This window comes from Anopheles funestus, chromosome 2RL, assembly GCF_943734845.2.
Source record: "Anopheles funestus chromosome 2RL, idAnoFuneDA-416_04, whole genome shotgun sequence".
Lineage (NCBI taxonomy): Eukaryota > Metazoa > Arthropoda > Insecta > Diptera > Culicidae > Anopheles > Anopheles funestus.
Genome location: NC_064598.1, coordinates 66954716 through 66978332, shown reverse-complemented (window position 1 = coordinate 66978332; position 23617 = coordinate 66954716). Strand labels below are relative to the sequence as shown.

At 40.4% G+C, this 23617-nt stretch overlaps 3 protein-coding genes across 6 annotated transcripts; 1 reads left to right on the top strand and 2 right to left on the bottom strand.

Annotated features, from left to right (window-relative positions):
- The first annotated feature begins 15 nt into the window (after positions 1-15).
- LOC125762304 (cryptochrome-2) lies at positions 16-2184 on the top strand. Its single transcript, XM_049424238.1, has 2 exons — positions 16-373; positions 446-2184. Exons 1-2 carry the CDS (start codon positions 135-137, stop codon positions 1854-1856), a joined length of 1650 nt encoding a protein of 549 aa, XP_049280195.1. The 5' UTR covers positions 16-134; the 3' UTR covers positions 1857-2184.
- Positions 2185-3263: 1079 nt separating this feature from the next.
- On the bottom strand, positions 3264-22904 carry LOC125762305 (synaptotagmin-1). 4 transcript variants are annotated; one of them, XM_049424240.1, is made up of 7 exons: positions 22447-22904; positions 22154-22337; positions 6559-6809; positions 6273-6463; positions 5808-6154; positions 5613-5733; positions 3264-4817 (listed from the first exon to the last, which is right to left on the bottom strand). In XM_049424240.1, the coding sequence occupies exons 3-7, from the start codon at positions 6765-6767 to the stop codon at positions 4153-4155; spliced, it is 1533 nt and encodes a 510-aa protein (XP_049280197.1). In that variant the 5' UTR covers positions 6768-6809; positions 22154-22337; positions 22447-22904; the 3' UTR covers positions 3264-4152. The 4 variants fall into 4 exon arrangements, with proteins under 4 accessions (XP_049280197.1, XP_049280196.1, XP_049280199.1 ...); XM_049424239.1 differs by having other exon boundaries at positions 22154-22422; positions 22645-22904; XM_049424242.1 differs by having other exon boundaries at positions 22645-22904.
- On the bottom strand, positions 13381-15190 carry LOC125774936 (trypsin-1-like). The gene is made up of 2 exons (XM_049445308.1): positions 15170-15190; positions 13381-15103 (listed from the first exon to the last, which is right to left on the bottom strand). Exons 1-2 carry the CDS (start codon positions 15188-15190, stop codon positions 14321-14323), a joined length of 804 nt encoding a protein of 267 aa, XP_049301265.1. The 3' UTR covers positions 13381-14320.
- Positions 22905-23617: the final 713 nt, after the last annotated feature.

The window sequence follows — 23617 nt, the reverse complement described above, 5'->3', positions numbered from 1 at the left end:
TCGTACTCTGTGAACATGCTCTGAGTCAGTGTTTTCGTATTGTTTTGGCATGTGCGTTTTGTGTATTTCGTCATATTTTATAACCGTTTTAAATTCCGTCTCACTTGAACTACAGTGTTTGGTGGCATTTTACGATGGCCAAACGTGAAACTATCGTGCACTGGTTCCGGAAAGGATTGCGTATTCACGACAATCCAGCTCTTTCGATTGCAGTCGATAAAGTGCGTGAAAATCCCGCCAAATATTATCTCCGGCCAGTGTTTGTGCTTGATCCGGGTATACGCAAATGGTTGCGCGTTGGACCGAATCGGTGGCGATTTTTGCAGCAGACGCTGGTTAATTTGGATGAAAATTTGCGTTCCATTAACTCGAGGTGAGATTTATATCTATTCCACTCCTACTTGTGTAATGCTTTATTTGTTTATGTACATATATCTTCTTCCAGGCTGTACGTCGTGCGTGGCAATCCAGTGGAAATATTTCCAAAACTATTTACAGAATGGAACGTGTCGTTGTTAACTTTCGAACATGATATTGAACCATACGCCGTGAAACGAGACAAAACCGTTGAGGATCTGGCAAAAAAGCACAACGTGAAGATTCACGTGGAAAAATCGCACACAATCTTTGATCCCGATACCATCGTGAGAAAAAACGCTGGCAAGCCGCCACTGACCTACCAAAAGTATGCAACGCTTGCGTCGGCTTGTAAAATACCCCAGGCGTTACCGGTGCCTAAAAAACTTCCCGCCAACTGTGGTGTCCCGGAGCCGGATAAAGAGGAGCGAAAAAATCCTACCTGTTACGATCCCCCAACGATGAAGGAACTGGGGGTGAAGGAAGGTACAATAAGTGAATGTAAGTTTCCGGGCGGCGAAACGGAAGCTTTGCGTAGGATGGATGAAGCCCTCAGTCGGAAGACGTGGGTCTGTAACTTCGAGAAGCCGAACACCTCTCCAAATTCTCTCGAACCATCTACCACGGTTCTGAGTCCGTACTTAAAGTTTGGATGCCTGAGCGTGCGGCTGTTCTATAGCCGTGTATCAGAGATTATCAAAGGGCAGAAACATTCCCAACCCCCTGCATCGTTAATCGGACAGATAATGTGGCGCGAATTCTATTACTGCGTAGCAGCTGTAACTCCCAGCTTCGATAAGATGGCCGGCAACAATGTTTGTTTGCAGGTTGATTGGGACACTAACCAGGATCATCTGGATGCTTGGACCAACGGGCGGACGGGTTATCCGTTTATCGACGCTATCATGCGCCAGTTGCGCCAGGAAGGTTGGATACATCACCTTGCACGTCATGCCGTAGCTTGCTTCTTGACGCGTGGCGATCTCTGGATATCGTGGGAAGAAGGACAACGAGTGTTCGAAGAATTGCTGCTGGATGCCGACTGGGCATTGAATGCCGGAAACTGGATGTGGTTGTCCGCTTCTGCCTTCTTTCATCAATTCTTCCGTGTGTACAGCCCGGTAGCATTTGGCAAAAAGACCGACCCGGAGGGAAAGTTTATCCGCAAGTACGTACCGGAACTGGCACGCTTTCCTGCCGGAATCATCTACGAACCGTGGAAGGCGAATCTCGAAACGCAAAAGAAGCTGGGTTGCATTATCGGGAAGGATTATCCGCAGCGGATAGTTGTACACGAGGAAATATCAAAGGTAAATATACAACGCATGTCAGCCGCTTATAAGCGCAACAAAGCACAAAAAGAACACGATCTGGACGGTGACAGTGCGCCAGGCGCTAGTTCGGCCGGTAAAAAGCGTCCATCGTCGACAAAAGCTAATGCTGCGCCTAAGAAGCGGAAGCTTGAAGCTACAATAGAAAAGTTCTTGAAAAAGAAGTAAAACAAATAAGCTTAACTCACGTTATGGTAATATAAAACTGCCAGTAATACTCATGTCTATCTCTCAGGTAAATGCTGTCCGTAAGACAAAGCAAAATATTATTTCTCAAAGCAACAGTTAAACATCTCTTATTAAAAGATTTATGCTGAACATATCAGTTATTGCAATCTTCTGGCTTGAAAATTCAAGAGTCCTTAAAAGCTTTGAGATCTTAGGATCTCCAAATGGAAAACGTAACGTGCATACCATGCAAATGGCTCTCTCTTTCTCAAGGCTTAACAACCTTTAAAGTCATACCGCCCATTTCTGACTTACTGGACTTATTTTTACCACATAGCCGGATGATCAGTCCTTGATGTGTGGGGACGGTCCGGATGGGATTTGATTTCACACGTTTTTACCCGTTTAAAAAAGATATATCAGTTAAAATGTGTTCAGCATTATCAACTTCATGGACCAAATTTAAAAAAATATATATTGCTTTAAGTTCCCGGGAGCTAAACCGATCTTGCTTATGTATGTATTTGAATTATTTTGCTTTTAATGTATTATTTGTAGACGACGTTTTGTTATCTACGCACTAATTTTTAGTTACAAATACTAGTGTCTGTAAAAATTTCATTAAAAAAAATTGTGAAAATTGTGTTTCATCCGAACGATCGAACTGTTGACACTTATAGGTGAATCGAAGTTATGTACTATTTTCCTATATGAAAACTGCTTAATCAAATCTGTTATGTTTCTAAAAACGGATCGATCCTTTTAAAGAACTTTGGTCATTAAAATGTATAGCCATTGGTCACAAAGGGTCCGTCGTATGCTACCTTACGTTCCTATCTAAACTTATGCAAGGATGATGGACGGATAAGTATTCGTATCCGTGACGGTTTGATGCTGATAAAGAACCAATCGATCATACCTGAAATGTGTGCCGGTGGTACTCGCTGGAAACATGAACCATATTTTTCCATAACCTTTTGGATTGTCTCTCTTAATCGTTGTCTAAAGCAAGATAGTAAGATGTTGCATCTTGATATGTCGAAGCTAAATGGGGAAGCTGCGTCAATAATTTTGTCTAAAGCTGTGCAAATAATAGATTACGTATAGATTATAAAACAACATCAAAGAAAACTTAAATGAGTTACATAAACAGGATCAACTTTTTTTTGTAAAAATTGCATTTGGTTTTCGTGTCGATTTAATCTTTAAATCTTTTAGCGTTAACAAGAATTCTAGATTCGAATAAGTAATCCACGTTTCATATTATCTGTTGCTATTCGAATAAAATAAATTGAAAAAGAAAACTAAAGAGATGTGAAAATTTCCTAGCGATCACAAGAATAAAGAACGAAATTAGTATTACGGTCATTGGCAAAAATTTCATATACAATTACAAATAAAAAAATCTTTCAAGTATACATCCAATGGATTAGATACACAATATTTATTATTGAATGTTGTTTTTCACATCTACTAAATACATTTCTCTCTGTGGTTGTATAAATATGTTTCATTGTTTTCAATATATGGTTCCTGCCATACATCGCCTGATGCTACTAGGTATCCCGTTTTGATTCGCACTTTTTGATAGTCCTCCGTTAGCATAAACATTGGTGGTACTTTGAAACGTTTACCGTACTTATGTATGTATGTTTTTTATTTGTTACTTTGCTTTGCTGTTCTGCCTGTTGTTTCTTCATTCCACTTCGCGTTTGTTCCCACCCAGTCCTGTCTGATATTTGTATGTATACATGTATATTTTGTAAATATTTAACGTGTGAGTTTGTGTGTGGTGTAAACAGGAGAGGTGCATAAGGTGTGCCATAGGAACCAACGTGATTTATGGCGGCCCTAAATAAGTGCTTCCAGGAAGGCGTGAAATTGGTGCGGGAAAGCGTGAATAAATCATACCAAACAAATGAAGTGCTCTCTTGTATCTTCTTAAATTAGTACCATATCGTTAAAGCTTCTTGTAAAATGCAGACTTTTCGTTACAGAAAAACCAACATTGGACAATGGAAGCAAGAAAGTATACCTCCATGCTGTTTGAAAACAAATGCGTTTCTCCACCATTGCATTTTATGCAAAACCACAAGTGTAAATACATATAATTACTTTTTTTATGGGAAAAAAAGTTTTTTTTATCGATCGTTATCATAAACTTGATAACTGAAGGACTTGACGGAACCAAGATTAACTAGCAATATTGTACATAACGTATGCTACAGTAAGTTTTTTGTGCAAGTTTAGCTTTGCTAAAATCCTTGTCATACTTCTCTAAAATCCTTGAGCTCGTTCACTTTTTCTTTGACGTCGTGTCCGATTTCAACTTCAGCTCACACAATGATATCCACTGGGCAGTGGCAGCCCGTGTACGGAACAACTCGTCGAAGAACTTTCGGTTTTCCTGCCGAAACTCTGGCCCACTGCCGACCGTCGCTCGGCCAAGCGTTTCATTCCTACCCAACAAACTGTCATGCAGCACCTGGAACTCGATCGAACAGTCCCGCAACATTTCGCGGCTAATATCGAAGGTGAGGGCCTCATTGTAGACGGGTGCGGTCGTGTTGCGTGCCACCGTCGTCTTGCGCTTCTTGATACGTCGTCCATCCGCGTTGTACAGGCACACCTTCACGTACGGATCGGATGAATTCCGTGTACCGTCGATGACGCGCAGATTGCGTGCCTTAATGATGACGACCGTGAGCTTTTCCGCCGCGGGGAGATATGATAGCGAAACCATCAAATCGCCTAAATCTTGCTTGTTGTCCTGTTCGGTATATGGTAACAGTGGACGCCAGATGTCTATTCGTTCGGCCAGACAAACTTGTGCCAGTGGAAACTGTACGCCACCGATGCACACGTGACGTGAGTACGCGTCAAAGTCGAACAGAAGAATCTCGAGTGTTCGCCTGCCGATCGTAGCGGAACGCACCTCAAACACAAAGTCTTCATCAAATACTGCAGTGGAGAAAAAGAACATTTGTTTTTACTTATGTAGTTTTTATCTTCTAAACAGTAAAGTTATTGTTGGGAGTGTTTAGAAATATTGCAATTCTTGCTATTCTGTGCTTATAAGATTCCACGAGTTGATTGCCTCTAATGAAGACCAAAAAATTCACCTTGGAAAAGCTTTTGCCCAATACTAAAGATACACCACTTCCATTATAAACTGTTTTAAGATAACAGATTAAAACAAACAGATGCTTTTAAAATACAGATTTCCAAAGTTGCTTATTAACGTATCAACTTAATTGTGATTGAATGTCGAATATGTAACGGAGTATAAAGATTTTGAATTCTTTGCAAACAGAGAGCTTCTTTTCAATATTGTCACTAATATCCTCTTTTCTTATTATTTGATATCTTTTTTTTATTTCATTCACTTAAGAACAACTGAAACGTATATCTTAACCTGGCAAATTGGGAAACAACCAAAAAATGGAATGCGATAGAACCATTTACGTGCTATTAAATTCCCGCTACTCGGGTAGGATTACTGGTCCAAATGTGTACACAGTAGCATGTTTCACATGATAAAATGTTTCACGGAAGATATTGTTCTTCACTTGGAATTGAAGAAATTGGCTCCAATGTCGCAGCTGCCAAACGTACAGTAGATTTCATTCGAACGGCATTTAATGCATAAATCCATCACAAAATCTCATAATTCGTTCACTCTTCTGCTCGGAACAACGGTCGTCCATTATGTCAACCGACTGTTACCATCGCCCCATACCAACTGCCACCACTTACCAGGGTTGAGCGTTTTCTTGTGAATCCTCGTCTGCCACATATTGTTCCGATCGGGCAGCAACCTTATCTTGGCGTATGGGTCTGCCGTCCCGCTAAAGTCCTGTGGCTGCAGGTCCTGGGCCTGTACGATGGTGGAAAGGAAAACGGTTACTTGTTTGACGCATCATTACGAAAGAACGGGCCCCCAACCGTTACCTCGACCAGCTTCACGTTTAGGATGCCGGCAGCAGGATCGTAGCTCAGTGTCAGATGTATCGCACCACGGGCGTCCTCACCGCCAAGCTCGTCCCGGCTAGCCGTACTACACGTGCTGACGGAGTCTAGCATATCGATCTTAGCTTGGTCAACCTTGCTTGAGCCGGCTGTGCTTCCGCCAGCCGCCCCCGTAGACACCATTGAGGTGGTAGGTTTGGCCGGGCTTGACGTAACAAGCACGACATGTTTACCCGTGCTGGCGATGGCCACCGCACCGCTGGGTGCCGCAATAACTGACCTACTACTGCTGCAGGCAGAATCACCACTGTCCTCGCCAGTTGTTTCCTCTGCAAAACATACAAAGGATGTTGGTAGAAAATGGTTACGCCTTCGCGACAACGGGGTATTTTGGGTGGAAAAACTGTCCCATCCTTCCGAGCTTCAACACAACGCAAGAACGCTCACCATCCGATGTGTCAATCAACTGCCCCCGGCTGTCACTCTTCCGGTAAAGACCCTGCGATGCCCAGAACGGAGGATGGTCGGCTCTCGTCTGTGGGCTACCACCGGCACCATTGGCTCGATTTAGATAGCGTGACGTCCCAGCAACGGCATCCACATTGTACGCAATTGGGCAGGTTATGTGTCCCTGGCGGCTACCGAAAAAGATGACAAGATCGATAAAAACCCATCAAACAGGTGGTTCTTTTGGCACGTGTAATGATGGATTGGGGTTGCACGCTGCTCTTACCTGCCACGTTGAGCCGCTTCACGCTCCTTGGCCGATTCGAGGAGATTCTTTTCGTACCAATTGAGCCGGTAACGCTTCGAACAGGTAATGTAGATCAGCAAACCGAGCAGCGAGACGACAAGGAACGAAACCGAACCGTAGATGGCTATCTGCGTGGGATTTACGCCATCCGCCGACTGACTGAACCAACTGACGATTGGAGTCTTCATTTTGGCCAGACGCGTTACGAGTGGTTGCCTTTATCTATTTATCTATCGTGAAAAAAAGAGAGAAAGAGAGAGAGAGAGAGAGAGAGAGAGAAAAAAACGATGAAATGGGCCAGAAAGTACGCGGAATGATACGAAATTAATTAATTTGATGGGGTTCACATTGAGCCCTTGACTGTTCAAAGTTTATTATCTTTCTGTTTGGTATTTTTAAGACTTCGAACCCTGCGAAAGCTCACATATTGCAGGCTTCATTACATTGACGGTAAAGGTAAATAAAAGTGGATGGGAATTTGATAAACTTTCTCACGCCATTGCCGTTGCATTCCGGTTCCATCTTGGTGGAGGTAAATAAAACTTTTGTTTTTTTCTTCCTTACTCTTTAGACGAAGACGAGATGAACGGTGATGTAATTTTTCACTTTGCTCCTCTTCTCAGTTGTGAAGCATATTTTAATCATCCCATTCAAGTTGAGTGCAAAGTTCACAATCAACATTGAAAGTAGAGCACCGGATATGCACAGTACATCCACGGTTGGGAGTTTCAATGAGTAGTGACAGTACTCTTGTTCCTCAATCAAACTTGCCTTAACCTTCTTCGGTGCGATAGCTTAGTACGGCGAAAGCTTTTTGCTTAAACTTAATCAAAAATACTGTCACATTGTCAGAAATCCAATACGGATTACGTTCCAACCCAAAACGAGACAACAGTTTTCATTTTTAATTCAAAAACTTTTTAATTGATTTAAAGACGAAATATCGACCTCACGATATTCCGGAAGAAAATTATACGCCATACCTGTGCTGGCAACTAGCTAAGATTATTATTGAAAAGAAAAATGGAATTAGATACAACATTACCAGTTAACCTCAAGTGGGCTTTAGCTGACGTTGCTGGGTTCCTTTAACTTTATTAGCCGCAGCAGCTGAATAGTCAAATATTTGGAATGAATTTAAAGGCACTCTGTAGTAGTGTATTATATTAGACCATAAAAGTTTCTATCTGCATTTGTTTTAAAAATTAAATAAAAAAACCCTTAACGCACCATCTTAAATAAGCATAAGCTAATATGTTTAAGCTTCTTTTTTTCCTATAAAAAGAACACCAAAATTTAATTAAATCCCTCCACACGGTTGGATCTTCCTCCATTTTTTTCTGCTATTCATTTTTTAACCGCATTTATACTGTCCTATACTTGGTGAACCGGTCTCGGTCAGGACACGTACGCGTCGTCCATCTTTCATCGTCGCTAACTAATCCTGACGTCATCGTTCGATATTTCATTCTCCCCCAGAGAGAGGTGTAATTGAATCAAAAAGCATATTTCTGACGTGATCGGTATCGTTAATGATGCTTCTTCTGTTCCAGCCCGGAACAGATGCCTGGTCGGATGGTGGCGTACGCTTCGGAATGCTTTAATGTGATCTTTCACAGTGTGCCCAACCATATTGAACGTACACGCATCCTGTGGCAGGATGTCTGGTAAAAGTGAAGGAATGTTTTTTTCCCCCCGATCATTATCACACACTTTTTCTTTTCACTGTTCCGGTGTTCCATAGACGGTGGGAAAGAGTGGGTGAGTGAGTTGTGGAATTTACGCTTTTGTCTTCCGTTGTTGCTTGTTTCTTACTCACTTCCTGCTGCACTTAATATCCTTGCCAGGGATATGTGTTTTTTTTTGCTCCTCCCTTTTTTTGTTTCTGCATTGCGTGCACGTTGATCTTTAAACGGCACGACAACACTGGCGACGACAGCCATGCAATATGACGAATATGCCTGGACACGGCTACAAGAGTGGACTCCCAATTAGTGGATCCCACTTTGTCGGTTGTTACAAATGGATGGTGTGGTGGGTACACATTCATCTCAATTTTTCGTTCGTTAGGTCTGTATTATATTGCACGAAAGAAAAAAAAAAACGGACAGCCGTCTACCCGTGAGATGCTCACATTTCCAACGGAATGTAAATTTAATCCAGAAAACCCTGGGCGTGAAATCGAAATTCAATGTGAAGGCCAGTGCGTATAAACTAATTGTGAATTGAGTACAAAAATGTTAAACAATACTAACAACACAGCTTTTCGTGTTTTCCCGTGAGACGATAAAACAGGACGAAACTTTATCTTTTACGAGGTAGCGTAAGTATTTTAAAATTTTCTTCCCCCCCTAAACGTAATTACCATTTTCTGCCTAGTCTGCATGGCGGCATCGTATTTTTTTTGTGTTTCGTTTTAATTTACCTTTCCCATGTACTATTAAACGCCACTTAACTTTAAGCACACGTACAGAAACACCGGCAGAAGCTCTTTAACTTTGTTCGCGTGCAGTGAGTGGTGCAGAAAATTCGCTCAACAAGTTCGATTAAAAGGAATGACTGACCAACGTTTTCATTAGCTTCGGGACGCATAGCACGTATGTTGGAGGATATAATGATACGGTATTTAACTTTTATTCGTATCGGCATCGGTCCTGCCATCAACACAGTTGAACTCCTTCTGGTTCGTAAATGCTTTGACAGAACGTCCGGTAGAAAGTTGTTCCGAATGAGTACAAAAACTTGTGGCAAGTTATTGAAAAGTTCCTACAAGTTGTAAAGAGCTAGACACAATTACAGCATGAAATTGGGTCTTTGCATTTAAGTACATTTACTATACGTTTAACACTGTATCAACAACTTATAATAAAATTCTACTTATTCATGATAATAAGGTCAAATTGCTATTTTTTATACCGTACAACATTTTAAAATAAGATTAATCCTTCCACATCCTAGAATGGTTCGTCCGTTATATCTATTATCAACCTTTAGGCACCTTCTTGGTGAGCCCACTTTTTTACATATTTCTATATTTCGTTGAGGAAACAAAAAAGTGTACTATCCCCTAAATTATCACCCGGTTTTGGGGATGATTTATGGTTTGATTTATACTGCCTTTCACTCTTACTGGGAAATAACAATCTAACCCGCGTGGGCAACTAAGTATCTCCCAGCAGGAAGGATAACATGGAAAGTAATGGAAAGAAAAACAAAAACCAAAAAAAAACCACCCGCTTGCAATAAGAAAATATTATATTATAATTCATGATGTAAATCTTTCCTTTCCTTCGATAAAATATCTTGACCACATCCGTCCTGATCCTGTGGAGATCCCCCGGCTGGTGGGCGATTTTCTCACCGAGCGGAACATCTAATGTATGGGAACTGTTTCCTTCCAAATGGGATGAAATGTCTTCTTGCAAGACCCCAACCCATGGTACGTGACGCCAAACGGTACGCTTGAGCAAGGTTACTTGAGACTTGTGACATCGCATAATGCCACCCGCCGTTCCATCCCAACCATTGTCGGTGAAAATCGTTGGTAAAGAATGGCTTCAAGTGTTGGCATGTGTTGCGAATGGTATCCGTCGCCTTGCCGGTAAAAGAAAAACATCCTTCACAGCAACAGAGGCAAACAGCCTCTGACTCTGGGGTACGAGTTTTCTGAAGCGGTTGTACGCGCTAAAGGGCAACTTGTGCAGTGCAACAATGCAAAAGATTTGTCCGTACGGTTGTGTATGTGATGGTTACAGTGAAAATAGCTACAACTAGAAAGTCCTCTGATGTCATGAAAAACGTGTAACCATTTCTCATCAACAAATCCGGTGGTGCACATTTTGCTTCACATAAGAGAAGGATTTATTTTAAATTGTTGATACGTCTCAAATTACAAATGAAAACAAAACAAAAACAGAGTAGCATTATTCATCCAAAATAAATTAAAAGAAAAGGTTAATTACCAGACAAAAAATCAGACAAAAAAAAATACCACCTTTTCCAATATAAAAGGAAAGGAAAGAAAATAAATTTCAATAAGGAGAAACCAGTATTAACATTTGGGAACAAGCTAGGAGTTGAAATAAAAAAACTGATAATAAGGAAATTAATTGAAAAACTAACAATTACATCTGCATGTTGCACTTAACATTTGGAAACTTTATTTTTTGTTACGAACGGCCAAAGTCGTATTCTACATACATACACCAACACGTCGCCCCAGGTTAAGGAAAAAAAAAACACTTTGCAGGGTAAACTATTTGAAGCGAAGTTTGTTTTGTTTAATGGGAACTTTTCCACAAATTGTTTCCAACAAGAAAGTATGCAGCAGACATAAACATTGTTAAAATAACCAAATTAAAATTAAACGTGAGTTAATTAAAAGTAACTCCTTAACCGTTCCAACAGTAGACCTTTTTTGCAAGCCCTTCTTCTCCAATTTTAATCGTCTCGAGCGTATACGGTCAAAAATACACGACCCAACGACATGCCTAATGGGAGTTTAACTCTCTAAAGGATCGCACCTCTTGTCTGCACAATTGGCTGAGAATTCAATAATGAAGTTTTATAAAATTCATTTTTCTGTTTAATATCAAGCATCGGTTTTAATAATATAAAAGTATGAAAAACCATGAAATACCTGATCTTAAAGTTACAATCATTGTCCAAATTGAGATTGAGGGCAGGTAATATCTTTAGTAAGTAATAGTACAATATAGCTTAAGTTATGAAATATGCACTCAAAAGTTGACATGAAATATATATCTTCATAGTTTTTTTTTGCCTGTCAAAGGATACGTTTTTGTGACAAATATTATTCATGACGGCTAGTTATATATGGTAAGGGGTTTTAATGGCCAAGAGCACCAGAAAGATGTGTATCATTTTTCTGACATTTATGACATTCCCATGTCTTTTTGATGGATAGCTTTTGAAAACCGTCCTACCGAAACATTCACAAAGTAGTGAATTAAGTATGCAAATAAATCATATGAAGAACTATACCACAGTCTTGAAAATTGTGAAACCTTCGTTTGTGCGGTTTGGTGAACTTCGAACGAAACACTTGCCACAAAGCATTAGTGCCGTATCTTACATACATACTGCCTTATCAAATCACACAGCAAATGTAGCATTGATTCCCTATATGCAACTAAAGCCATAATTTAAAATGTTACTGTTCAATCACAATCCAAACACATACTGCTGCCGTGCCCATGCCCAGCAATTATCCGTGCCGCCGGACACAGGACACACGTCGCCACACCTGATGCTTCACTGAAGCATGGAATTGCAAACGGTAATAAATATTTAATCCATTTTCACATCGTCCCGCTTGCCGGTGGCCGTAGATGTAAGGTTTCGCGTGAAACCAATGTCACTTACCTTTGCCTCAGCCCCACCGTGTCACCGATTGATGTGCCCAAATGATCAATTACTTCGATGAAGCGAACGATAAAGCGAAGCCGTTAAAACGCTCGCCGGATCGTCACTGGGTGGAAAGCACATTTGCACCAAGTTTGTCATGCCTTGTGCCTTTACCTCATCCTGTGTATCACACGTTATAAATGCACTTTATATCGAAGGACTGGTGGCGCCTTCCGTTGGGGTGACCACTCGTGTAGTATGGCTTCGATGCTAGCAAACAATATGTTTGAAATGTCGCCCAATTTGTGCATCAATCTTTAGTACACTTTTTTTACGATAGTACACCACTACTGGACGGTTCATATGGTACCATGGATGTTGGCACAACACACAACAGAGTTTGAAGACTTCTTGAGACACGTTGGGGATGGAAATCGATTTACCACTTCTAGGTCACAAGCTAATCAAGCTACACGATCGAACCTCGGAAAGCTCTTTTGCTTGAGGAAATTAAGTGAAGAGATTCGTACTAGTGTACCGAGAGCACTCGTTTCACCAATAAATTCCCAACGCCTGGTACCAAAGCTTCCGGAAGATGGTTAGATACTACCGTTACTAACCGACACTCCGCACTACTACTCTACTGAAACCGGAATGAATCGTGCAAACCCGACAGACCGACGTGAAACGTGTTCTTTCCAAAGGAACAGACGAACCAATGTTTCCCCCCTTTTTGATATGAAGATCACTCACGGCACTCAAGGGAACCCACGGTAACTTCCATGCGAGAGCATGCGCATCATCGTAATGGCAAACTTTTGCAACAACCGAACAACGTGTTTCCGTTCCGAATGGTTGAGCCTTTCGACTTTCTTCAGTGAAACGCGACTACCCAAACAACAACAATGGTCCAAAGGCGTTCGGAAAGTTTATTCCACGGGCATGAAAGGAAAAGATTAAAGTTCCTCCAACTCCATCCACCGTGTGGCTTACTCCCAGCAGGAGGAGTTGTCGGAAAATTAGGATTCTACGTTATTCCCCAATCGTGCACATACACACACACGACCGTGACATTGTGCCATCAATTGGGCACCCGATTGTGTACCGAGAGCGCAACAAAACGTTGGGGGGGGGCGCTAACTGGCGGGCGGATGGATTTTGCAATGTCTTTCGATTAAATGCGTGTGCTCAGCCTCACTCGTAATTCGCAGTTAAGCTTTTATTTCATAAATGGCACTCGCCGTGCCATTACATCGTGTTTTACTTGCGGAAGGATAATGGCTTAAATCGTGCCGTTTCAAGGAACCCGGTACGTTTGATGAAGATTATGCCTTTCTTGAGACAGAAATAGAAGAGTTTAAAAACCTCTTTTGAAATACGTTTTTAAAGATGCGTTAAGTGGGATTTTGTGCTCTTTTATTTTGTGTCTTTTGCTTTTTTACCACAAAGGAAATTTTACCGAATATAAAGAAAAGTAGAAATGTTACTTTAAGCGTTCCAAGAATTGTATTTTAATAGGAAAGAACATCTTAATGAATTTATTTCTTCTTTAATGTCCAACTTCATAGTAAGCATTAATCACCGAGACAAACATTATCATTCATTCACAATCCTTTGAATAATTAATCTCAAGTTTGTGATTTATGTTGATTGACGGGCGATATTCTTGCTTCTTCACCAATGAACTTCAAACGCTGACAAGTGAGCTGACACAAAACTGATAGAAGCGGCAGCAGGCAAAAATGGTTGCCAGAGTCTTGTAATCATCAAGGTCTAGTCAACAGCCATCAGGGGTTGTTTTCGATCCGACCTTCTGCAAATTTTATTCCCTTCTAAGGAAACCACCCGGTATGGGTAGCAATAGCAGTCAATCAAATAAAACCAATCGAACAAAGTTCCATTTAAAATATTTATTCATCTTAAATCTCTGATTGACGGTTGTTTTGTAATACTGTCTAATCATCTTCCTCACGATTTGGTATCAACTTCTCAGTAATCTAATGAATTTAATTCTAGAAAGTGAATCTTTTTTTTTGTTCCAAAAAACATGTCAAACTTCGTTTTGCTACACTTATTGAAGAAACTTGTTCGGTGAGTGATACGCTTCGTTAAAGTTTCTTTATACCTTCCCGAAAAAAAACCCCCAAACTCCAGTTAGATAAGCTGTCTCCAGCATGCTTGAAACTCTCTCACACACAGACACATCCATCATACCCTTTAAAAAATTCACATCCTAATCCATTTTTCCTTCGCCTCCTTTCACCTTCATATTTGCAGCAGCATCAAGCTTTTGTTTCATTCATGAAGACTTCTCAGAAAGTAATTGCTCACTGTCACCTGCACAAGTGGAGGAAACCAGCCTTGGGTCCACTATTCACCCGCTGCACCAGCAAGCACCACGGCTTTGCCTTCGAATCCAGCTCACAAACCGGGTAACTCTCGCGTACACTCCGGGATAGTTCCGTTGGGCGCACGCTTTGCCCCAGGACACAACGCCCACAATCTGCTGCTGACCGCTTTCACTCTTTGTCAGCTGCAAAGGGCCTCCACTATCACCCTGGCATGAATCGCGTCCTCCCTCCAGATATCCGGCACATAGCATTTTTGCCGTAATCTGGAAGCGAAAGTAGCCCGACTTGCGGCACTGTTGGTTAGTTAGGATCGGCACAGTTAGTTGCTGCAGGTGTTCCGACAGTTCGCCACTTTCTGTCGTACCCCAGCCCGTAACGATTGCTTCTCTTCCATCAAAGGTCGATCCATCAACGGGCAGACAGATTGGCACTAAACCGTCCTCAACCCGAATCGGATCTTTTAGTAGCAACAGTGCTACATCGTTGTTATTTCGAAGTTGCTGGTATAGATTCGTTATGATCCGAAGCACCCGGCGATGTACGGCGTCCACGTTCAGGGTGACAATGTTGGACCGTCTAAGGTACACTTCGAACTCAGCCGCATCCAACCGTACCACACAGTGTGCCGCTGTCAGGATGTAGCGATCATTAATCAAACTTCCACCGCAGGTGAATCGTTCCCGATAGTAGAGGGCCGCCATCCAAGGGAACCGGTCAATGTCGGAAGTGTTGCCACCGATTACACGCAACGTGTTCGGCAGCGATGGATCGGAGTGCTTACCGCAGACTGCAAAACCATGCAAGAGGAGGGATTATACGCACTGCTAATGTCCGCATTGTACCTTTCGTATGGTAAAGGGTAGAATACGTACCACAAGCAGGACACCCGCCATTTTCCTGAGCACTGATCAGCGAACACAAGGACACTAGCAGCACTAGCACCAGCTTCCAGTAGAGTGGCGCGCAATGGCTCAGCGCGTGCATGCTATTAGTTTGCTTGAGGGTGTGATTCCGTTGCGACCGTATGCACCACCACAACTGATGGTGTGCAATTTCACCCGCAATAACATAAGAATGTGTTCACGAGACGCTAGTGGACAGTGTGATGTGTTTCGACATTTTAGTGGGAAGAATTTAGAGTAAGCAATTATAAAATTTTCCAACTAAATTGAAGAAATTGTTATCCTACTCCAGTGTGGAATTTAATAAGACTCCATTTTGAAAAATAATAATTAAATGATTTATGTTTTAAAAATAAAATATACTACTGAAAAAGATTCAAATGTTGAAAGGGCAATATTAAACAACAAAAATTAAACAAGAAAATCCGTTAACAAATTCTTCGTTCCAATGCACAATGTGGTCAACTGTATAGACTATTGTAATATTGTCAACTACAGCACTTTGATATCGGTAAACAATTTCCAATAAGTACGACCACATAAACACAAACAAGTTTAACCTTTACCCAACTGAACCCAATGCCACCGCACAGCATCAACGAACCGCACAAGATTAAACCAAAGGGACGACCCTTTATGGGAGACGCTCCTTCCCGAAACACATCATCGTCGTCGCCGGTGCTAAAAACCTCGCACAGCAAAACTTTTAATCCGTGTGCACTTCCATAGTCCGTCGGAACCAGTTTTTGTCTCAGCATAGCGCTGGTTAATATTAAAAGCGACACCAGCATCGAAGCACAAGTAGCAACGAATTGCGAGAGAAAGCACCAAGATTGCACTTTTGCACCGTTGTTGAACTGAGGCTCTCTTGTGCGCCTTTCTCCTTAGCGAGTATCGAATGTGCTGTGTTCACAATGCTTTTACGCTTATTTTGTTCTTTTTTATGTTTTCGGTTTTGCTATCCAATTGTACTACATCGAACAGAAAACTGTGTGCTTTCAAAACTTTGTAACTCATTGGGCGCTTCCTCGTTTTTTTTATGAAAAGCGATATTGTGTGCAACGACAAACGGAAGCGTCGGATAGTTGCGCTAACCTTTTACATGCTTCGTGGTGTGTACAATATTGTGGCAGAAACTTTGTTGCAGCATGGCCGTCTCTGTGGACACATGCATACCGTGGTAGTGGCAAATAGAAAAAGGGATGATTTTATGTCTTCGCTTACATCGTTAGAAGAGCGGTAGTAAAGTGTTTGATTAAAGGGAAAGTTATTTGGAAGTAATCTTCATATCTACTTATTTATTCCTTATTATGTCCCAAATGCATTATTAATCAGCATAAAATTTCGACTTTTTTTACAGCTATTTAGAGTCATAGTCCTGCGCCAATCAAAGTTTTAAGTTTAACGACATGAAGACAATGTTATAATGATAAGTCCTTCTTCTTACCCAACCACGGGTTTGAGAAGGATGACATCGATTGTTGAAGAGTCATTTCGTGCTTCTAAGATGATCACCGAGGAAAAACGAAAATCGAAATTGAGCAAAGAAACTAAGTGCAATTCATGTTCAGTACCAAATGGCGTTCACCTTAATTATGATAAAACAATTTTTATTAACCTAGAAAATCGTTACCTACCGAAGCACACATATTAAAAAATAATAAAAGTCATATTGCTGGGAGTAATGGTTTTGGAAAAAAAATCCTGTGTCCTGTTCAAATGTTCATCTTTTTGGTCGGCCATTTTGTAGCAGAAAATGGACCAGTTCATCAAACAGAGCTGATGGACAATAATTGATTTCTTTTTTTTTTTTGCTTGTACTACCCAAAAAGAAGTTCCTGCTGTCCGTTGTCCTCGTCATCATAATTTGTTGTTTTACCTCTACCCATAAATAAATTGATGAGATGAGTGAAAACTGAGCAAGAGTGAGTAAGTGAGTTGAAAGTTGCACGTGAGTTTATGATTTTAATCCTTCTTAACTTGTGAATCTTTTTCTCACTTTCTGCACCGAGTAGTGACTAATTCTTTTGCATTTTTTGTTTTGTTACTCTATTTGGATTAAAATTTCCGAAGAATTCACCATATTTATGAAAACCATGGTCATAACTTCATACTACTTTTTATACTTTATTTATTTAAAATTATTTTTGTTCTAATTTTGTGGTTGAACGTTATTAATAGTTTGTGGGAATGGAAGCATCGTCATATTTTGAAATGAATTTTTATTAGTCGAGAATTCAATACACTTTTCTAATTGTTAATATTAGATTAGATTATTTAAATATTTAAATATCTCAACCATATGTGATCTATACGTTGTGTTTTTAAAAAAAAAGCTGAAATTTAAACGTTGACATATTATGCGGATCATTGAAATCCTTGCCCGAAAGCTTAGTACGTATCCTTTTCACATAGTTTAATAGTCTTCCAATCACTTAATCCTTCTTGGTAAGGCTTAAACGGATAAGTTTCGTTTAAACTGTGTGTATCGCTTTAACATTGTTCATTTAAAATTCTATCTCGAAACATCTTTCCCCAGAACGTAACGACACCGGGTACCTCTATCCAATGGGTGTCTCAATTAACATAAGCTCGCTCACTAATTGCCAAAGTTAGTTTGTACCGTGCTGGCCGTGAATTTTAATGCGCGTCTGTGACCGCAAGCCTCACGCAACGCAACGCGAACAAAATGTTGGGCGCTTTTCGCGGATTACTAATGTCAAGCAATTCATCAAACGGCCAACATCATTAGTTTCGTTCCATCCCGTTGGGGGAAAAAGCAGCTAAAAATAAAGCGACAAATAAAGTGCAACCCCTTAACAAGTCGTCGATGTCGTCTCATTTTGCAGGTAGTTTGGGACAGCGGTTTTTACCGTGAGCGTGACAAACTTTAACCGACAGCAACGAACCACAAAATGATACCAAGATCGTTGGGCTCAAGTAGCCATAATGTCTACCGACGCTACCATTCCACAAAGATAAATCATTGACAAACATTTTGGTGTTGAAAAGGGACCAGACGTTTGCAGGTGCTCCACAGTGGGAAAGCTGCCTTCGGGCTGGGAAATAAATTAAATTTTACCTGCCTGCCTCCTTTTTTTTCCGGCGTAAGGTGTAACTGCGATCAATATCAATATCATTGTAGGCATTTTCTGTCTACGTGGACGATAGCCCGCAGGCTCTAGTATCCAGCCGGAAGGAACCGACGTAATAAAAATAAGTGAGGCAATCATTCGTTTTTTTTTGGCATGAATAAATCACATTTAATTAGCAATGTACTATATATATTGATTAAAATAAATTGTTTTCTTCTACTATGATCTGAACTATAAAAGTCAGGATACGATAAGAAATAGTCCAAGTATTGCAAACAAGACGGAAATTGTAATTAACAATTCATAAAATTGTGAATTACAAAAAAAATTACTCTACATTCATAAAAATTCTATAAGATGATATAATCTAAAGAAAAAAATATTGTAAATCCCAGCACTAATTTCACAACCAGCATAATATCATAATTTTTAGTCTCACTATAAACGGTTTAACAGCTGTCACAAAGTTGGTCTCGTACGCTGCCAAACCATTTTAAGGATGTGTTGCAGCATCTTACCAAGCTACTGGCGTAAAACTTTTCGACGGCCAACGAGTCCATAAACAAGTCCCTCGAATGAAATTGGAGCAAGTATATATTGTTTTCCCACACCAGTTTCACGAAATACTTCTCTGTATTCGGGCAATCTTATCTTGTATCTGTTTTTTTGCTTTGCTTTCTTATTTGAACGACGAAAAAATCTGATCAACTGGTCTCTCCATCCCCGATGGAATCGTCGAAGGCGGATGCTTCATGCTATGAATCTTAATGCCATTTCGCAGAGCGAAAAAAAAAGCAATGCCGGCCAACCGAACCCGGTCGGGGAGGAGTTTGGTTCGCATAAAAACCATCAAAAATGGCCCAACAGGGACACTTCATCTGATCCGGGGGGTTGGTCTAAGGATGGTTCAGTGAAGTGATACGAACGAAGGGAAATAAAAGGATTTCGGTGAGCGCTGTGACTGTTTGCCACAAATGGACAAAAGGTTTTTGTTGCGTGATTTGTTTGAGAAAGAGGAACCATTCAATTCAACTCAAAGCTTTGCAAAGGTTAGTGGTTGTTAACGAAGAAGCTCAAAGTATTAGCAAATGTTTTAATGATGAGAATGAGTGAGTCACGATACGATAATTGTGGCTAGTAGTACATTTTTTATTTGACAACCATTGTTAGTAGATAAAGAGGAAGAATTCATAGAACAATTGCGTATTGTGTATGCATTTATTCAGTTACATCAGAATTGGCTCCAATTTTCCAAGACTCCAACTCCAAAACCTCTATAAATCTTAAAATTATACAAAATTTTCGAAATCTTTTGCACACGTTGAACTCTCTGCATATTCTAGTTCAACTTGGAAATAATCAATAAATGGTTCCTTCTTCTTCATCATTTCAATTCACGAACCATCAAGATGAAATAAAGTTCATGTTTCTACGTCATCGGTGTTTGACCTTACAGATTTTTGGTGGTTTCAACTATCTCCTATCATTGTGACTACATCATTTTCTGGGGTAGTCCAACGACTAATTTGGACATTGTTTCGTTTGTCTGCTATATGTTAACTGCTCTCATTATTACATCGTTTTGAAACCGGTCGTTTTTAAAGTTTAGACATCTGTTCCTAAATGAGCGATTTTGATTTATGACTCAAAATGTATCCTTTACGCTTCTTATCGCTTCTTATCATAAGCTTTCCATACGAATAACTCGCTCATCAAAAGAGTCCACCAATTTGCTTATCATGCTTACATGTGCTTTCCGTACATACTTATATGCGGCTGTCATACACACTCCACCCTTGCGGTTTTTTTTTATTTCACAAAAATGAAGGAAATGTGTAGCAACAAACACTTTTATGCGGTTTTTTTTTTCAAACATGTTCACAATAGCCCAACACGGTCGTCCATATTGTGTGGAGAAACATGGCCGCAAAAATGGATGCAAATGAAATGCAAATATTTTCCCGCTTTGTGCTACGTGCTCCCATTGCTGATAACATTGGCTATTGTAAGCTATTGCTAAAAGCATACCCGCAGACTGTGTGAAAAATATTGTAGCAATGCGAGCGAGGCAAATGAAGTCAAAAGATCAATATTATGTTGCTCTGTTTCTTCAAGCGTATGCGTTTCGCGATTGCTTGCAGGGGATTATCGATGTAAAGGAATAATATATGTATCGTACGGCGAACAGTGTATGTTTTTGGTTGGAATGAAGTTTTGTTTCTACAGCTGAAGTTTTTTAAAACGTCGATTAGGACGTTCTTCATTAAGACATATGGTCTGGCACGACCTAAACGAAATAAAGAAAGAGCGTTATTCATGAAGTTTCTAAATTTGCCCAAGGAAGAAAAAAGTCTTTAATTTGTACCTCGGTACGGTAAAAATATAAACAGAAGTTTCAAGACGTTCAAATTAAAGGCCAATGTAACACGGCACAGTCAATGAACGGTCTAGATTTTGCACCACAGGCTATGGTATGGTAAAGTTAATTTACTCTGTACCCGCGAGTTCCTACTGTTAATATAATTAGTTGAGTCGGTTCGATTGAAACTAAAAACAGTAGTTGTAACAGTGTATCAAATTATAATTTAAAAAAACTCTAAACAACTTAATAGTCAAAATAACACAGCGACTTACTGCTCTTTCTACTCTTAATAAGAAATATCATTGTCTATCAAATATACTTTACTTCAATAAGTTTATTTTAAAAAAACAAAAAATCTTTAGAAAAATACTTAATGAAGGTTGAGAAGGAGTTGTGTACACAGAAATATTCATCATATTCTTCTTTTTCTTATTAACCTAATGACCTCAAAGGTCATGTCGGCCATTTCTACCTTACAATACTTATTTTCACCAAGCAGCCGGACAGTCAGTGCTTGCTCCGGACTGGTCAGGATTGGATTCGATTCCCGGTCCTGCCGTGTGGAACTGATTCCGTTTAATACATACCCACATAGACGATTTATTATCAAGAAAACGTTTATTTTTATTAAACTATTATTATTCTAATGGCTCTGCTCATTCCCCTTGTATTTTGTGTAATTTTATCTCCCTCAGAATTATTTTCTTACGGGAAATTAAAACCACAGATACCATCAGTTATTATGCAAGGGAGGACCACAATAGAATTCCATCGAAGAGATGAAACACAAACCATATTTATTATCGGATGATTATTATGCGCAATCCGTCGTAATGTATTATGAAATTCAAAAATCATCAAACTTGTTGACTACTTCTTCAATATGCAACATGTAAACGAGTGGAAACGGCCAGCAATCAACCAAGTAAAATGCTAAAAAACGGTTATCATATTTACCGCTTGAAAATTTCAAAAACTTTTCGGTTGATTAATCAAAGCTAATTTTGTATTAAGATATATTTGTGCTTTTGAAATAAAATCAATTTAACTATAAGATATGGCAACTTTCCCACAGCCACTTACTCACAATCATGACCAAACGCTACAACTTTCCTGTGGCACCTCCAAAGACATAACTTTTCTCATTAGACGAGCTTCATTTCAATATCACAAATCACAATAGATGCTAAAGATATGCAGAGTGTCTCGTAGCAACAATCGTAGCAATCTTTCATTAGGACTAACAACCTTCACACAGTCTAATTGGACCCGTCCAACAACTTCCCCCGGAGCTGGTGGTGGTGGGAAATCTCACCATGCCGACGCGTGCCGATGAATATTCCCGCCCCATTCGCTCATAGCCTGAAGTGGCCTCTTTGCCAGCTTTATTTTGTCATCGTTTGTTTTTTGCCCTTCAACAAGTGGCCTGCACCATGGCTAGAAATGGGTTTTGTGTGTTTGGAACGCGGAAGTAGATGGGCAGAATGTGGTTCTTACCTTGACGGCGTACGTCCGGTGATGGTAATATGGTCTGACACTAATGCTATTGTACGATTCACACATCACTCACATGCTCGACGGCGCTTGAATGATTTCAACGGTATTAGCACTATATTCGCAGCACTTGCACCAATCACTTCCAGCTGCTTTATCCGGATGTTTCTTATTATCTCGCTTTTGCCTGGAGGGGGACACAACACGAAGTGGAGAAGAAAACAACACACTTATTCGCTTCTCGCACCTGTACACTTTGTTTCACTTCATAGCTAAATAAAACAACTATGCATTACCATTTCCGGAATTAATCACACCCAACTCACACTCTTGCTACACCACCAATGCAGGACCATTTGTTATCGTTTTACAGTGTCCAAAAAAACAAAAAACGAGAAAAAAAGCAAGGCTGGACCCAAACCGTTGGGGTTTGAGCAGTAGTACTACCCGCAGCGTTTCTGTTCTCCGCGAGTAAAAATCGATATCCTTCTCACCAGTTCGCAAATGTACACCTTTTTCGCCAAGCTGATTACAGGTGGCATTAGCACGAATGCTTCGTAAACGTGTGGTCTCTTCACGTTGAAGATCAGCACGCTACTGATAGTGCTGATGATTTACCCGAACCTACATATCGTTCGTGTCCCTCATTTTACGATAAAAATCTACCTTTCCAGTCTTAATCAACCACTCAGCCACTCATAAAAGAATGTTTGGTGCTGCGTGCTTTCATAATTTCCATTGTACAAAAGTGAGCACCTTTTTGTTAGACACTCGTTCGTATCGGTAGAACGACCATGCGTCTCCATTATTTCCGTGAGTTACTGCTGTCAGTAACTCACGGTCGATGTTTAAAAACTGGGCGCCTCCATTGCACGTTACATGTAGTTTATTTTTATTTTTCAAAAAATTCAAACCCATACGTGTGGTGGCCGTCCGGCGATCTAGCCCGGCGATTGCCTCGTTCAATAATTTATTTTCGTGCCCTTTTACGAGTCCCGGCGGAATTTGGATAGTGATGCGTTCGTGCACCACAATGCGAGCTAGAGTAAATAATGTCGCTGGCCAGTGTTTGCACACGGCCTTTGCAGGAAATGAATTAATGTTTCGGGCCCTTACCTATTCCGTACCGCAATGCACACCATCCTACAAAACCTGGGGCAAGCCGAATGTTACAAGATGATGTTTGGTGAAAAGTTTTTACCACCGCTTATCGGCTGCTGGTGCCCACAGATGATAGATGCTGTCTTTTCGTAAGACTGGATGGTTCGTCCAGACATGGGAAGAGTAATCACTTTTATGATTCGTGTAAAGTTCAACATTTTGAAGATAGCCTAATAGCTCGTGAGCATTAGCGAAACTTGCGATGGCGGATGCGAAAAGTAATGGTTTTTTGTTTTGTCACTGGATATGCAGAAAAATGTTTTTGACCAATTTTAAGTATGACAAATGTACCAAATATGCCAAAGT

Excerpts from the sequence above, each read along its gene's own strand:
- LOC125762304 (XM_049424238.1), top strand. The coding sequence starts at position 135 with ATGGCCAAACGTGAAACTATCGTGCACTGGTTCCGGAAAGGATTGCGT. Across the intron at positions 374-445 it reads TTGCGTTCCATTAACTCGAG|GCTGTACGTCGTGCGTGGCA; the intron begins GTGAGATTTATA and ends ATCTTCTTCCAG.
- LOC125774936 (XM_049445308.1), bottom strand. The coding sequence starts at position 15,190 with ATGGCGGGTGTCCTGCTTGTG. Across the intron at positions 15,104-15,169 it reads TGGCGGGTGTCCTGCTTGTG|CTCTTGCATGGTTTTGCAGT; the intron begins GTACGTATTCTA and ends GTATAATCCCTC.
- LOC125762305 (XM_049424240.1), bottom strand. The coding sequence starts at position 6,767 with ATGAAGACTCCAATCGTCAGTTGGTTCAGTCAGTCGGCGGATGGCGTA. Across the intron at positions 5,734-5,807 it reads TAAACGTGAAGCTGGTCGAG|GCCCAGGACCTGCAGCCACA; the intron begins GTAACGGTTGGG and ends ACCATCGTACAG. Across the intron at positions 4,818-5,612 it reads CAAGAAAACGCTCAACCCTG|TATTTGATGAAGACTTTGTG; the intron begins GTAAGTGGTGGC and ends TCTCCACTGCAG.